The 18,097-nt window shown below is 37.0% G+C and overlaps 1 protein-coding gene across 1 annotated transcript; it reads left to right on the top strand.

Moving 5' to 3' along the window:
- Window positions 1–1,189: 1,189 nt before the first annotated feature.
- Window positions 1,190–10,510, top strand: LOC149166295 (putative leucine-rich repeat receptor-like serine/threonine-protein kinase At2g04300). Its single transcript, XM_089430123.1, has 6 exons — window positions 1,190–1,336; window positions 1,608–1,711; window positions 9,292–9,363; window positions 9,545–9,983; window positions 10,185–10,311; window positions 10,404–10,510. Exons 1-6 carry the CDS (start codon window positions 1,190–1,192, stop codon window positions 10,508–10,510), a joined length of 996 nt encoding a protein of 331 aa, XP_089286249.1.
- The last annotated feature ends 7,587 nt before the right edge of the window (window positions 10,511–18,097 follow it).

The following is an 18,097-nucleotide window of genomic DNA, read 5'->3' as shown; positions in this document are numbered from 1 at the left end:
AGTATTTTTAACGAAACCTAAGAAGGAATGGTTTGGTCCCGTTATGATTAACGGGTCCTATACTCTTTGGTTTTTACGAGTCCAGTAAAGGAGTAACTCGATGTCGTTTTCTTTTAAAGAGTTTGAAAATGACACATAAAGGAAACCCATTCAGTTCTTTTACCATAAAATTTTAACTAGCCCGAAGAAAGTAAAGATCGACGTTTTTCAATTTTAGAGAGTCAAAAGAAAAACATAATTAGACTCCATTAGGTTCTTATTTTAGTCTCTCAGTTTCGAAAAAGGATAAAGTAATACATGGGAGAACTCTATTGACCATGTTCAGTCAACATATACATTTTTCATAAATAGTCCTAACTTAGTTCATGAAAGGGGTAGAATTATAATGAGTGGACGGTTCTTCATTTACTTTTAGGAGTTCACACAAGCAAGTACTCAGCAATATTTTCAATTTGAAAGAGTCTAAAAAGGGCCTAAAAGAGGACTCCATGAATTTTGCTTTTCATAGATTTTTAAGAGCATGAAAAGTAATAAAATTATGCTAAATAGTAAAAATGATTCATCCCCATTTCATAACATATCCTGCACATTTAAACTCAATAAATCGTCATAACTGCTCAAAAATGTCATTTTCCCTCTCGAAAAATTTTAAATATAAAAAAAATAAAAAAATAACATTTTTTAGCTTTAAAAAAGCCTATAAAAGTGGGAATGGTAAATTATTTTCACCATTTGTGTTTTTACCATTTGAGAGCAGAGAGAGGAGTTTTTATCACCAGACTTCCAGGACTGATTACGAGCTAACTGGTTGACGAAATCATGCGTCGTTTCTTCCAAGTAGAAGATCTCTCCTTAACTTAGATTTTGATTTGTTTAAAATTTCATTTTAAGCTTCCATTTATTTTTTTGGAGAAAAACTGCATATAAAAATGTGCCCTCGACCCCACACTATTTCTTTTCAGTCAAGCTCGCGTAGGTTGATAAAAATTTTCATACATAAAATCACGGCTTACGTGGAATTTTGCTGGAAAAACCTATGCAGCTGTGCCCCTGACCGTAAAATGGCAGTCACGCAAGCGGCGAGGGTTTATTTTTCAACAAGTTTTGGGTCGAAAAAAACATGAGATGGCTTTCCAAAATGATTCTAATCCTTTTAAACAGGTCATTTCAGGTCATTTGATTGCTCAAAATGGAGTGGAGGGAAAGAGAGCATGAAGCCAATGATTTGGTAGCTTTGGCAGATTCGGCCACCATGCAGGCTCTCAGAACTTGTGGCCTCCTGAAATATTGGCTCATTCCTGGGATGAAAGCTCAAGTAGATCTGATGACATGGCTGGTAAGAACCTGGAATGTCCAAGAACATGTTTTGTGATTGTCGATCATCATGTTACCATTGACGCCGATGACATCTATTTCTTGACTGGGTTGTCTCATCGAGGAGCTGATATTTCATTATTTGGATAGAGGGCAGGAGGAGATACTACTGATGGGTATCTACGACGCTTTTGCAGGGGTGCACCACCCAAGGATGGCAGAATTGATATTCAGACCATCGAGCTCCTACCCTTGAGGACCATTACTTTCACTATTTTCAAACTATGTGGCAGCATTGCCCTTCATTTAGCCACATGAGCATAGATGCAGACGACTGTGGAATGTTGGGAATCCATGGTGTACAACTGGTGCAAGGCAGTGGTGGTGAACATGAAGGGCCAGTTGACTAGATGTAAGAATGGAAAACTGAATAATTTCAGTCATGGTGCCATTCTTGTTTATTTTTCCCTAGAGAGGATTCTTATTCTCCAACCACAACAGATTCTAACAGATGAGGGGGATCCTAGGGATCCACGCATGATGAGGTGGATTTCAATGATGGCACACCATGGAGGTGATGGATGAGTAGTGAGGTATACTGCAAAGTTTTTGACTTGTTAGGCCAGCAGATTGTTCCAATTGAGGACTTTCCATATGCTAGGACAGATTACAGAGATGATCCTGATATCTCAATTCCAGCCGGAACTCAGTGGGATGATCTAGGTGAGAATTTCACATTTTGACATATTTAAAATTTTTTAAATTTTTATGTGTTTTTTGTCTTCAAAGGCTAATTATACGAAATGCATGTGTAGACGTGGGCAAAACCTGACCAACAGGGCTGAGGTGATTTGATAGACGAGGCTAGCAGCCTATAGCAGTTGCAACAGCTAACCCAAAGGCATATGATATCTTGACAAAGTTGGAACACAACCTTGAGAGATTGAATTTGAATATCCCCGAGACTGGGGCGGATGACATTACTTGAACCTATCAGAGACATGTAGTTGGGGTTCCAGGGCACCTTAGACATTTTCTGCGTCGAGTTGCTCGTGCTATCCTTTTTTATCATGAGCATCATCATACTTAGCTACTATAGTTTCTAGGACCACATTTTGATTTTTGGTGTCAGCATATTCAGAAAATAAAAGGCCATGAGGCCTTATGCCCTTGGATGACATATTTTTGTAGACACACACTTTTATAAAAACTCTATTTCAATGAAAAACTACTACTTTTGCATGTTGTTTATCTTGATCAATGTATGAATGAATATTGTTTTTAATTTACAAATGTTTCAAATGTATATTTAACACATTATTTGCCAATGCATCTGTCAATGTGTTTAAGTATCTCGGAATGTGTTGATATTTGATGTAATCAAATAATTTTCCTTTCCAAAAGAAGAACTCGTAAAAATACTCTTAACATTATTGGACTCATCACTATATAGATGCCGTTTAAATGTAATATCACGAGCTGCAAATCTAACCTAATGATCAAATATTGGATACCAAATGTGATGGCATCAGCTAATAGCTCAATGACTGTGCTATATTCCGCTATGTTGTTTGTTGTTTGACTGAGACATATTCCATGAATAGAGACTAGCTCATCACTAGGTGAATAAATAACCGAGGTTGCGGAAGATAAATTCTAAGTACTACGACTAGCGCCATCAGCAAAGCGAATGTAATTCTGAGTGATCTAAAAATCACTTATGTATGATCTCAGTTAATTAATGTAGGTATTACAGATTCATGTGTTGGTGTGCCTATGTTATCTTAAGCAACAGATCGATAAGATTGAAAAATACACATGCATTGGAAAACAATAAGAGAAACACAGCAAGCAAATGAAAAAACAAAACAAATTAATAAGGAGTTCACCCAATCCTCCTTGGCTACGTCTCCTGGTCCAGCTTGCAGTGGTGGCCTTTTTTATTGTGTCTTTAAGCAAAGTTTTTACAATGAGGAGCTCGATTTGAGTCTCCTGTACTCAGACTCCCCCTTACCAAGTCTTGACCTCAACTGGTCTTAATGGGATGAGTCCAATTTGGTACTCAGTTCCCGACAGATATCCTCACAGGGATTGCTTGAACCTCTCAAGCCTTCTTGATTCTATATGCTTGATGTTGCCTTAGCTTTGCAGGTTAGCTCGACTTCTCTGTTATCTACTTCTTGCTTCACTTTCTATTCCATCTCCTTTGTCTCTTGTCTGTTCTCTGTCTATTCGTGGCTTAAAGCCAATCCGTCCCTTGACAATTCACTTCCTCTTCCAGCCCTTCAGATCGCTTGCCTCTATCTACTAGAATTCCCTGCTTTTGTGTCATCGCCACTGTGTAACATTTCACAGAGAGGTGGCCACTTGTCTCCTTACAAACTAAGCTCCAGCTCTTCCTCAAACGGTCATTATTTCAGTTATGCCGCGAAATTATTCATCCGCCAGCTCATCGGCCATGTCGGACCCCAAATGTCATATGCCTCAACCTATTCTTTTGTCAAATCTGGTCCTCCATTGGGTGCAATATCCACCGTTGATCTGGGGCCTCCAGATCCTACTGTCATCGCTTTTATCGCACGGGTGAGTTGCTCGACCGTTACCTTGCGATGAGAGTGGTTTTCTATCATCTTCCAGACACGTGTCATTCAATGTATGGCATCGCTCGGTCCTCTTCCAAACCCGCTTACTGCCCAAAATGCCTCCGATATTCCACTAGTTTTGGAGCGAGGGACCCACCTGTCGGTTTTAGCACTTTTCCCACGGTTTTCGTTGTTTTTCACATGATCAGGTGTCGGGGATTTTCCTTCTCTAAAGTTTTTATCCCGCAATGTGTGATTAGTGCTTTGCACTAATCACGCATCAGAAACGGCCTCTGTTTTTTGATCTGGACTCCCTATTTGCTAGTTTGCGCCATTGCGCGGTCTCCATGGGTCAATGGTCAGTGCATTTTGACCGAGGGTCCTCGTTGTTCCGTGCTGGCTACAACTACCACTGTCCAGAGGTCCTTCCTGATAGCTCGTTATTCACAACATTTTGGAGTCTAACATAGTTTGAAACAGTCATAAAAACTCTGATAATTTTCAGGGATCCAATTTGGATCACGACCTTCCCACTAAAAAAGCATTTGGACCACCAAAAGTTGGTTTTCAATTATCGACTAAGTGAGGGTACAATTGTCTCACTTGTCGAATCTCTATCCATTTTGCACTGCTTGGCTTTGAACCCCTGAGTCCAATTCTGAGGTACTCAACATCTCCCCTGCGCGTCGTTCTCACCTTCCTATCCAAAACTATGTCTTCCTGCAATTCATTAAGATATTCAAGTAGCAGGTCATTAATAGAAGGCAATTGACTCTGCTCTTCGGGATCCTCAATTAGTGAAGGTTCAAACAATCTCAAGCTATCTGCATTTACAACTGAGTAGATGTGCATGTAAGCTGGTAGATCAAGGCAAAAAGCATTCTCACCAATTTTCTCAAGTATCTTGAAAGGTCCATACCTGATAGGCTTTAGCTTTTTACCTTCACCTTGCATCCTGTCCTTGCTGATATATAGCTAGACTTGATCACCAACTTGGAAACTATGCTCCATCTGATGCTTGTCATGCCTTGCCTTGTATTTGGCTTGGCTCTTTTCCAGTTGTTCCTGTACTGCCTGGTGGATCTCTTGGATTTGTTCGATGAACCTAGTTTCCCTGTCCACATTGCTGTGTCCCTCAACTATTGTGTCCTTACCAAAAACAAAATCCAAGGGAGTCTTTGGTGTGAAACCAAAATAGGTCTCGAAAGGAGATCTCTATGTGGAAGAATGTTTGGCTCGGTTGTAAGCATGCTGCACATAACACAAATGTTCATCCCAAAGCTTAGGATGCTTGCTGTAATATCCCCTGAGTAACTAGATCACTGTCCTATTGACTACTTCTGTCTGGCCATTGGTTTGTGGATGGAAAGCTGTGATTTTCTTCAATTTTGTGTCCATCAGTTCCCACAGACTTGACCAAAACTTTCCCACAAATCGAGTGTCTTGATCAGATATAATGGAAGTGGGTAATCCAAAATGAACCCATACATGTTGAAAGAACAGTTTTGCAGTTTGTTCAGCTATAATCTGTTTATTACAAGGTATCAAAATACACATTTTTCTGAACCTATCCACAACAGCATATAGATAATCATGACCTTTCCTAGATTTGGGCAATCCTCCAACAAAGTCCATGGAAACACTTTCCCAAGGATGAGAAGGAACTGGTAATGTAGTGTACAAGCCTAGTTTTCTATTCCTGGGCTTTCTTTTAGCACACATAGTACACCCTCTTACATATCTAGAAACTGTCTCATTCATTTTTGGCCAATAACAAAACCTTTGCAGTTGTGCAACTGTTTTACTTACCCCAAAGTGACCTGATATTAGAGAAGTGTGTGCTTCTTGAATTATCTTTACTCTTTCAGTTTGTGGAATGCATAGCTTGAACCCACAATGATATAAGAGTCTGTCCTTAATATGATAATCCAATTCTTTTACTTGTTTTCTTTGACTTAAAGTTGCATATACATCTTTAAAGTCTATATCTTGAGCATATTGTTCAATGTAACTCACATATAACATAGAATTATGCTTAAGTATAGTAGATGCATTTATAATGGGTCTAAATAACATATCTGCAACTTTATTGTGTATGCCCCTTTTATATTTGATGACTAAATGAAACTGTTGTAGAAAACCCATCCATCTATAGTGTCTTGATTGCTGCAACTTAGTTTGGGAGTGTAGATATTGAAGTGGTTGATGATCAATATGTATTACTGTCTCTTTGCCCATTAAATAACGTTTCCATTTTTTCACACTTTGTACTAATGCATGCTGTTCTTTATCATATGTAGGACAGTTGTTTACTGCAGAATTAAATGTCTCGGAATGATAACATATGGGTTTCATGTGTTGTATCAACACTGCTCCCATGGCATAGTCACTGGCATCCGTTTGGATCTCAAAGGGTCTTTGAAGATCAGGCAGTGCTAGTACTAGTGTTGTACTAATCTTTTCTTTCAAGGTGTCGAAGGCTTTCTGTTGTTTGCCTCCCCACTGAAACACCTTGTTCAATCCTGTTAAATCATGTAAGGGAGTTACAATTAACGAAAAGTTAGAAATGAAATTTCTCCAATATTGTGCTACTCCTAAGAAGCTCCTAACTAATTTAGCAGATTTGGGTTTAGGCCAGTTTACAATGATTTCCACCTAAGAGAGATCTATCTTCAATTCACCACCCCCTACTATATGTCCCAAATAATTCAAAGATGTTTTGCCAAATTCACATTTTGAGAGTTTAACATAATTTTTTTCTCTTTTCAAAACATCTAGTGTCTGCTTAACATGCTTTAAATGTTCTTCCCATGTTTTGCTAAATATCATTCATTATTCTCATGAAAGTAACAGGAGCATTAGTTAAGCCAAAAGGCATAACCAGCCACTCATACAATCCCTGCTTTGTTTTGAAAGCAGTGTTCCATGCATCTTGTTCTGCAACTCTAACCTGATGATATCTACTATGAAAGTCTAGCTTGGAAAAATAAACAACTTATTTTAGTTGATCTAATAGATCATCTATGTGAGGAAGGGGATAACGATTTTTTATTGTCATCTTATTCAGTGCTCGGTAATCAATGCACTTTCTCCAAGAGCCATCTTTCTTTCTCACCAAAACGATTGGAGATCCACATGGTGATGTGCTAGGTCTGATGAACCCCTTCTCGAGCAACTCCTGCACCTGCTTCTTGATTTCGGCATCCTCTAATGCGGACAACCTGTACATTCCAATGTTAGGCAATGGAGCATCTTGCTGCAAATTAATTTCATGCACTATTCCCTTTTTGGGTGGCAGACCTTTAGGTTCTTGAAAGAAGACATCATATTCTAAAACAACTTTTTCTAAATCAGCTTGTTGTTTAGCATCACAAACCTCAAATACATTGGTTTTATCAGGTTTCTTTTCCTTTACAACCATCAGTAAAAATTGTTTGCTTGAATTTATCATTCGTTTCATCTACCTTGAGTTTATGAGAGTGTAATATTCTTGAGCTTATGAGCTCTTACAAAGTATTTGATTCCATCTTTAACGAGTAGATACTTGTTCTCAGCTCTATAGAAAATGGATTTTCTATCATACAAGTAAGGACTTCCTAAAACAATTCCACATATATCCAAAGGAATTATATCTAACTCAACCTCATCTACAAATGCTGACCCAAAAGAAAACTTGAGTTTGCATTGTCTAGTCACTTATAGTTTTTCTTTACCATTTAACCATCCTAATGGGTATGATTTCTTATGAGGTGTAGTCAGTAATCCCAACTTCTTTACAATTTCTTCAGAAATTAAATTTACTTGTGAGCCGCTATCAAACAAAGTATCAATCTTTTGATGTTTGGAAATAACTTGAATATGGAAAAGCTCATGTCTTTTTCTCTCATTTTCTTCATCAATAGTAGATTGTGCAGAATTACTAGTAGATTATTTAGAATCTTTACCTTTTATACCTGTGGCTACAATGGTTGTTTCATCTCCTGAGTCCGACCCCAAATATTTCTGAATAGCTGTAGTATTCTTCTTCTTCTTGGCCTCGAACTTCTTAGGTCTCAGCTCCGGATGCAGAATCCAACAGTGCTCATCATCATGTCCATCCTTCTTACAGTGAGTGCATGAATACTTGCTTTTATGTTCAGTATTGGCCTTCCTTGCTTTCCATTTTTGTTTCCTTTTCTCCTTATTATTGCTTACAGTGGGTTGGGATGATCCCCCAACTTCTGGGTTTCCATTCTTTCCTCTAGCTTTTATATGCGTATCTTGAACAGATACCTCATCTATACTAATGGGATTAAACATGAGGATAGTGTGCCTCATGTAGTTGTGTAGACCACCGATGTACTTCAACAGAGTCTCAGGTGAGTCTAATGAGATTCCTAGAATCAATGCTCTCTTCCTAAATTCTTGGGTGTAACCTTGTACACTTTGCCCTTTCAACTGACGAAGAGTTTGCCAACTCATCATGGCTTGCTGCATGTAGGCCAGTGGATAGAACTGTTTTTTTATTGCAGAAACAAATTCACTCCAGACAGAAAGAGTCTTACCATGTCTCTTCATGTCAGCTTGGGTCCTGCCTTCCCACAACACCAAGGCAGTGCCTCCAAGGCGTAGGTTGGCCAACTGAATCTTTCACTTATCTGAATAAATACTCTGCACTCTGCAATAAACATCAATTTGTCTAATCCAATTGTCCAAATTTTCTACACTCAACTCTCCATCATATATTGGTAAATCAAATTTAACATCTAGTTTAATCAAAGATGTCTTCTTTTTATGTTCAGGGCTATTAGGAGGTGTGAGAAAACTTTCTTCTTTCCCCTTGCCTTTTGAGTGGTCATGGAGGAGAGACTCTTCTTCTCCTTTATCTTGTTTGGAGCTTGATGAATCTTCATCTTTATTTTTTCTAAAGTCCTTATATGTTTCCTCTACCATGAACAATGTAAACTTTGAAACGGGAACTATAAACTCAAAACGGGAACTCTGGCCCAAAAACCCCAAAAAAACCACAAAAACAGTGCTCAAAACGAAAAGTGTGTATACTGGAACGATGTTTTTTTTTTTAGATGTCAATTTTGCGGCTGTTTTAAAAATGGCAGTGACTACGAAATTTTCTACGAAATTATCCTGCAAAATATAGCTTCAGAACGAAAGTGTTGATACTGGAATAATGATTTTTTTTTTAGGTGTCAATTTTGCTGCTGTTTTAAAAATGGCAGTGACTACGAAATTTTCTACGAAATTTTCCTGCAAAATATAGCTTCAGAACGAAAGTGTTGATACTGGTTGTGTGAACTTAAAAACCTTAAAGAGTTGTAAGTCCCTTTACCCTTTTTCTCCTTATGCAAATTGTCCATTTCCTATTGCTTTTTAATGTTTATGTGAATGATTGTTACAGGTTTATAGAGAATAACAATTTTAGTGGTGAAATTGCTCCTCAACTTCTGCACAAGCATTCATTGAAACTCAAGTAATCACATATTTATTTTATTTATCTTTAGTTTTAGTTAAAATGTATTTTGATGTTTGGAATTTCTTTTTTTCATATTTTCTATATTACCAATGCCACGTACAATTATTATTAATGCTTTAATACAGTTGAAATTCTAGAATTAATTTTACCGAAAATTTCTTTTTTTGATGTGTACCAGATACTTTGGAAACACCTTTCTATCTATTCCTGATCTAATAGGACATACACCACAGAATCCCAATAAGAAATTGATAAAATACCTAATCCTCGGAATAGCACTCAGCGGAGTTCTAATCATCAGTCTATCGTTAATAGTGGGTATTGCTCTGTATCCCAAGAAGAAAGAGTGTGTCACAACTGAAAGCAATGGGGTAGAAATGATTGTGCACTCTGCCCCCAACGAATCGATTGACCCAACGATTATGGTGTCAAATTCAGCGAAGGCCTATGCCTTCACTCTAGATCAGGTGACTGCTGCCACAGGAAAATTTAGTGGAAATATCGGCAAAGGGGGCTTCGGAACTGTGTTCTTTGGTAAATTGCCGGAAGGAACGGATATAGCCGTCAAAGTTCTCACCTTGTTCTCCACACAAGGAGTTAAACAGTTCCTGAACGAGGTAATTCTGAGAATTCTTAAACCATGTAATATGCTTCTATTTGTATATAGTCTTATACTTCAATTTCTATCTTCAATCACATATAGGGTTTTTAACCATAACCAGTTCAACTTCTAACTTCATTTTTATATTGTTTTTAGCCATATTTACAGAAAACCATATATAGTAAAATTCATGACTTTATTTTCATTTGATAAACAGATTGATGTTCTTTCGAGAGTCCAGCACGAAAACTTGGTGTCTTTACTTGGGTATTGCAATGAATCCCAAGAACTTATGATTATCTACGAGTACATGTCTGGAGGGTCCTTAAGAGACCGCCTTTATGGTAAATATATTCTCATATAAATGTTTTCTTGAATGGGTGATAGAATAGCGAAGATGACGAATTCTCATTCGCTTCATATTTTCATTTACCAGGTCCTAATGCAGGTTCGGAACTAAGTTGGAAAACAAGGGTCAAAATAGCTTTAGATGCAGCACAGGGTAGTTCTAATGGACATTATATTTTTAGATTTTGCGTTTAGAATTCTCCCTTGTTTTTCAAAGGAAAATAATGTATGATCAATTTTCTTATGTAATCCACCCACCATGTTTTTGAAGGACTGGAATACCTGCACACAGTTTGAATTTCGTTTTTTACAATATTGTTATTAAATCATGATCCAACCATGTTCATAGTGTAAACTCTGTTGAAATTCCGAGACTGATAACTATAGGGAAAGCAAATTTAATTAGGTCCAGACAAACTTTTTTGAGTTTTTAGGATACGGTTTCCACCCATAACTGAAAGGGAGAGCGGGGACCAAATTTCAATGAGTGGAATAATACACTGAAAGCAGCAAAAACCAGTGCATTGCTGGAGGGTTAGTGGTCAGAAGTTCGATAAAATAAATTTTTAAACTATAACCTAGAATTTTTAACACTGTGAGATGCGATAATGCCACCCCCGGGCCGCCCGACCGGCGGCGGGTCGGGTGGCGCTGCCGCGCGCAGCGCCACCCCCGGGCCGCCCCGCCCCGCCCGACCGGCGGCGGGTCAATTCCGGGAATCGACCCGCCGCCGGTTGGGCGGGGCGGGGCGGCTCGGGGGTGGCGTTCTCGCATCTCACAGTGTTAAAAATTCTAGGTTATAGTTTAAAAATTTATTTTATCGAACTTCTGACCACTAACCCTCTAGCAATGCACTGGTTTTTGCTGCTTTCAGTGTATTATTCCACTCATTGAAATTTGGTCCCCGCTCTCCCTTTCAGTTATGGGTGGAAACCGTATCTTAAAAACTCAAAAACGTTTGTCTGGACCTAATTAAATTTGCTTTCCCTATAGTTATCAGTCTCGGAATTTCAACAGAGTTTACACTATGAACATGGTTGGATCATGATTTAATAACAATATTGTAAAAAACGAAATTCATGCAAAGAACGTAGGTGAATCCTGATTTAATTCTTACGTAATAACAAAATAAAATGTAATATGTTTGTTTGGTTATTAAATATATTTAAAAAAAAAATCAATTCAGATTTCCTTTCTAAAATTAGATTGTTTTTTATGGGAAACAAATATATCCGGAAATCAGAAATAAATCAGAAATATTTCTGATTTGATCCTTAACAATCGTTTAGAATTAATTGTGATGCTTACTGCATGAATAGAGGTGGAGGTAGCAAAGATAAGCTTTTAGTTATTAGCATCGAAAATTGGGGTACTATTGTTGCCAAAATTATTGCTTCCAACACGGTCAAGCTGGTAGGTTTCCATGTTACTGTTATCATTTCTTTTAAATTAAACCTCACGAATTATAATATAATGTAAGCAGCTGGGATATTTTGGTTTTCATGTTACTATTATCATTTCTTTTAAATTAAGCCTCATGAATTCAAATTTAATGTAAGCAGCTAGGGTAATTTAATCTTCAGACGAAATAAAGTTATGGCTATACGAAGAAGGCGGGAACAGGCTTGCATATCTCATCAACCAACCATATCATTTTCCAAAGTATTGTTCTTATACATATATTATATATCGTTATCATAGTCATACACCCATGGTATATCATTTTCTAGTTGCTATATAGTTAAAATACTTTATCCATTTCCTTTATTGGTATTATATATCTCATGGAGATACTATTGAGATATACATGTTAAGAACATTTTGGGATTGATTCCATATGTCACTAGTTTTTAGAAAAATAGTCCAGGTCACTCCCACAATTTTAATTTCTCAATATTGAATTACAAGCATAATTTTCATATTCGAATGTCAATTCTTCGACTAGGTTTATGGATTATATTTTTGTTCCAAAGATTTTCCTATATAAAATGTAGATTAATTGTACTTCAATTATGTTATTTAGAATTCATTTAATACGAAGAAAATATGAAGTATATACCCAATATAAAGTTTGGGTAGAAAAGGTAGCAACTCTATATTTGAAGAGTAATTAAGAAAGAACACATCTTTGTTTTTTATTTACATGCTTGCTATGAGGTAACTCATGTTCTTGTCAAACCAAATGGTTATTTCATACACAAATTAGAAGATTGAAATTTCATTTTACCCTCGAGAAATCCCCAAATCATGAAGGATATTGAATTACAGTAAACAAATTATGGCCAAAGAGACAAAAAACACATGATAGTGAGCTCTGCATAAATTAGAAATATTTTTTCTATAAAAATGGAAGACCCAAATATGTATATGCATATGGATGATAATGCATCGGAATCCGAGAAGTCAGTGAGGAAATCATCGTCTCGAACTACCTCGACAGCCCGGCTTCAACTGTACAAGAAGTTCGGCTTGGCCGGAGAAGCAAAGATGCCCGAAACATCGAAAAAGAGGCGGAAGAGTGGGAATTCTCGAAAGAAAGGTGACAGCTACAGGTCAATTACGTCGGCAGCCCAGCTTCAAGCGTACAGGGAGTGCGGATTGGCCGGAGAAGCAAAGATGCCCGAAACATCAAGAAAGAGGCGGAAAAGTGGGAATTCTCGAATAAAAGGTCACAGCTACAGGTCAACTACTTCGGCAGCCCAGTTTCAAGCATACATGGTGTGCGGATTGGCCGAAGAAACAAAGATGCCCGAAACATCAAAAAAGACGCGGAAGAGTGGGAATTCTCGAAAGAAATGTGACAGTATTTTGCCATCCATCGCCCCGCTGTCATATTATTGGGTTTCTCTGGTGCACAAACAAAATACTGTTGTGCCCACAGCGCCACCCTCGGGCCGCCCCACCCCGCTCGATCGGCGGCGGGTCGATTCCTGGAATCGACCCGCCGCCGGTCGGGCGGGGCGGGGCGGCCCGGGGGTGGCGCTGCCGCGCGAAGCACCACCCCCGGGCCGCCCCGCCCCGCCCGACAGTTCAGGATGAAGGGACGTGTGCAATAAAATGTAACTTGAAAAAATAATGCAAAAAAGTGTTACAGTAAATCTTATTTGTAATCCCTGAGTGTGAACGAGATGCAAGAATGCCACCCCCGGGCCGCCCCGCCCCGCCCGACCGGCGGCGGGTCGATTCCGGGAATCGACCCGCCGCCGGTCGGGCGGGGCGGGGCGGCCCGGGGGTGGCATTCTTGCATCTCGTTCACACTCAGGGATTACAAATAAGATTTACTGTAACACTTTTTTGCATTATTTTTTCAAGTTACATTTTATTGCACATGTCCCTTCATCCTGAACTATACACATGCCTATGATATAAAGGTAAATATTTTAAGCCTTAGCCAAGCATGTTACTCAAGTAGGAGATGACAATAGTCTAGCCCCAGGTGGAATGGGGGGGAATGGGGGCGGTTGGGGGGGGGGTGTAGGGGTAGGGGTAGGGGTAGGGAGGCGGGGGGGAGGGGTAGGGTAGGGCGGGGGGTGCAGGGGGGGTTGTAGGGGGTTGTATGTGAAAGAAAGAGAGAGCAAAACTGTGATTTTCGCATTGATTTTTAAGTTAATTATTATTTTTTGAAAAAAAAAGTTGTTATTATTATTTTTTTGACATGAAATTCATTAAAAAAACTATTATTTAACCATTTTTAGTTAATATTTTTGTATAAAAATTGTGATTTTGACATGTTAATTCTAGCAAAAAATTATCAAAACGTTTAGTTTTTTTGTTATATTTATGTTAAAAATGGTTATTTTTATGTCCATTGTTAAAAAATGTTGTTTTTTAGAAACAATTATTTCATGTGGATTGAAAAAATAATTAAGGATGTATAAATATGTAGATTATCTAAAATTCAAACTATCGACTTTCTAATTTAAAAACGCAAAACAATAAAAACCCCACTAAAAAAAATAAAAATTAAGATAGAGAACAAGAAAATATGAATAAAATGACGACTTCATAAACTATCAAATTTAGAAAATAAATTTTTACATTTCACACACTAGAAAATTTAAAGTCAAAAAATAGATCTTTTAAAAAAAGGGTGTGATGCAGAATACTCAATTTTTAAAATCAGGATGAAAATCACTACCATTCACTACCATTCTAAAACTTAATGCACATGAAAAAATTAAAGTTCCAAAAACCATGTTCTAAAAAAAACATGTGTATTCTGCATCACCACTTTTGAAAATCGGGTCATTTTTTTGCCACCTCTACGAAACGGGTAACAGTATCAGTTCCCGTTTCAAAGTTTACATTGTTCATGGACCTTATGGCCAGGAAACTATCTATAAATTGAGGGTTTGGCCCCACAGAACCCTCCTCCGACATTATTTTTTGAGGATAGACCCTTCCAATCTTAGGATTAGTTTCAACCAACTCTCCTTCTTCTAATTTGAGCTTTGATCTAGTTAGCATTCAACAGATAAATCCAGCACAAGCTTGCCTAACCTTAAGAAGCTATAGCTCTGATACCACTTGATCTGAAAATCACTTATGTATGATCTCAGTTAATTAATGTAGGTATTACAGACTCATGTGCTGGTGTGCCTATGTTATCTTAAGAAATGGATCGATAAGATTGAGAAATACACAGGCATTGGAAAACAGTAAGAGAAACACAGCAAGCAAATGCAAAAACACAACAAATTAATAAGGAGTTTACCAAATCCTCCTGGGCTACATCTCCTGGTCCAGCTTTCAATGGTGGCCTTTTTTTATTATGTCTTTAAGCAATGTTTTTACAATGAAGAGCTCAATTTGAGTCTTCTGTAACAGATGATGCTTAGTAGGGTGGTACTTGGATTCCCCAAGCCACTAGAGTACACAGACCCCCCCTTACCAAGTCTCGACCTCAACTGGTCTTAATGGGATGAGTCCAATTTGGTACTCAGTTCCAAACAGATATCCTCACAAGGATTGCTTAAACCTCTCAAGCCTTCTTGATTCTTTCTACTCGATGTTGCCTTAGCTCTGCAGGTCAGCTCGACTTCTCTATTCTCTGCTTCTTTCTTCACTCTCTATTCCGTCTCCTCTGTCTCCCGTCAGTTCTCTGTCTGTTCGTGGCTTAAAGCTAATCCGTCCCTTGACTGTTCGCTTCCTCTTCCAGCTCTTCGGATCGCTTGCCTCTATCCGCTGGAATTCCCTACTTCTATGTCATCGCCACTGTGTAACTTTTCATAGAGAGGTGGCCACTTGTCTCCTTACGAACTGAGTGCCAGCTCTTCCTCAAATGGTTGTTATTTTGGTTATGGCGTGAAATGAATCATCTGCCAGCTCATCGGCCATGTCGGACCCCAAATGTCATATGCCTTAGCCTATTCTTTCGTCAAATCTGGTCCTCCATCAGATGCAATCTCCGCCGTTGATCTAGGTCCTCCGAATCCTACGGTCATCGCTTTTATCGCACGGGTGAGTTGCTCGACTGTTATGGTGCGATGAGAGCGGTTTTCTCTCTCATCCACCGAACATGTGTCATTCAATGTATGGCATTGCTCGATCCTCTGTCAAACCCACTTACCGCCCGAAATGCCTCCGATATTCCACCGGTTTTGGAGTGCGGGACTCGCCTGTTGGTTTTAGCGCTTTTCCCACGGTTTTCCCTATTTTTCACATGACCAGGTGTCGGGGCTTTTCCTTCTCTGAGGTTTTTATCTTGCGCGCATCAGAAATGGCCTTTGTTTTTTGATTTGGACTCCCTATTTACTAGTTTGCGCCACTGCATGGTCTCCATGGGGCCATGGTCAACGCTCTTTGACCGAGGGTCCTCGTTGTTCCGTACTGGCTATAGCTGCCACTGTCCAAAGGTCCTTCCTAATAGCTCGTTATTCACAAGATTTTGGAGTCTGACATAGTTTGAAACAGTGATAGAAACTCTGATAATTTTCAGGGATCCAATTCGGATCACCGAGAGAACGTCAACATCTGCAAATAAAGTGTAAAAATGAGATAAGTAGGAGAAGTAGTAGAAAATGTGAAAAACTTTAACTATCACACATACCTAAAAAATGGTAAATAATGTACAGATATCGACCAAATTTTTTATGCATAATATTTCTTTAGGTAAAGACCATTTCTAGGCTTTCCCAAAGGAATACCATTATAATCAACCAGCTCATAGGCTCCTTTAACTAATACGCATTTTATGATGTAAGGGCCATGCCACACAGGTTCGAACTTTCCTGTGGCTAACTTGTCATGAGCTTGATCATAAACCAAGACTAGGTCACCTTATGAATATGAACGAGGATTAACGTTTTAATCAAAATAGGCTTTGAAACATTTCTTGTGAGCCTCGCTAGCTAATACGGCATCATGTCAATTTTCATCTAAATGTGTTCAATGTACAAAGTGTTCTTCATCTGTAGAGGTAGGAGGTAATAATTCAATAACTAGTTTTAGGGATGGGATTTCACATTCAAAAGGTAATACTTCTTCCAAACCATAAACAAGTTGGAAAGGAGTAAAACTAGTCGATGTTTTTGTAGTAGTACGATAAGCCCACAGTGCTGAAAAGAGCATAAAATGCCATCTTCCTTTATGAATACCAACTATCCGTTTAATCATATTAATGTAAACTTTGAAACGGGAACTATAAATTCAAAACGAGAACTCTGGCCAAAAAACCTTGAAAAAACATCAAAAATAGTGCTAAAAACAAAAAGTGTTGATGCTGGAATAACACCTTTTTTTTTGGGGTAAATTTTCGACATGTTTTAAAAATGGTGGTGAAAACCAATTTTTTGCGCAAAAATTATCCAAAAAACACCCTCAAAACGAAAAGTGTTAATGCTAGGAGAACATTTTTTTTTTCAAAAGTAAAATTTCAACATTTCGAAATAATGGCGTAAAATATTTTATCATGACCCCGAAAAACATTAAATTTAAAAAAATAATGAAAACATAAAATAAAATAAAAAATTAAAACAATGAAAAAACACAAAACAAAAAAAAAGTTTAAAAAAAAATAACAAAACATAAATTAAAATATATATTAGTAAAAAAAATGGGGAAAAAAAAGTTATCTTGTAAACCATTAAAAAAATTGGCAAAAGAAAAAAAAAAAAAAAATATATATATATATATATATATATATGGAAAAGAAAAAAAACATTTAAAAAAAACTAAAAATTAAGTAGTTAAAAATAGAAAAATAAAAAAATAAAATTAAGAAAAACAAAAAAATAAAAAATAAAATTAAAAACAAACTAAATCGAAAAAAATTGAAAATTAACAAAAAAAAATTAAAAACTACTAAAATTAAGATTAAAATGTTGATTACTTAAAAAACAAATATAAAAATATATATAAAAGACAAAAATAAAAAATAAAAAATGTTAAAAAGAAATTATCTTACAAACCATAAAAGAATTTGGAAAAAAAAAACAAAATTAATATATATATAATTAAGTATGTAAAAATAGAGTAATTAAAAGAAAAAACATTAGCAAAAATTGGAAAAACAAAAACAAAAACAAAAACAAAAACAAAAACAAAAAAACAAAAACAAACAAACAAACAAACAAACCAGAAAAATGCGTATTTTTTATTTAAAAAAAATGTAATTATTTTTTATTAAATATACATATTTTATTTAAATACAAATCATTAAAAATATTTTAATTTTTTTAAACAAATTTAATTTTTTAATTTAAAATTTAAAAAATTATTAAAAAAAAAATAAAAGTTAATATTGGTTTTTTTTTAATAAAAAAAAATAAAAATAAAAAATAA

This window comes from Pinus tabuliformis, chromosome 5_1, assembly GCF_031772625.1.
Source record: "Pinus tabuliformis cultivar Carrire ecotype Pingquan chromosome 5_1, CPIR1, whole genome shotgun sequence".
Classification (NCBI taxonomy): Eukaryota; Viridiplantae; Streptophyta; class Pinopsida; order Pinales; family Pinaceae; genus Pinus; species Pinus tabuliformis.
The sequence above is the reverse complement of the archived record's forward strand: the minus strand, read 5'-3'. Positions and strand labels throughout refer to the sequence as shown.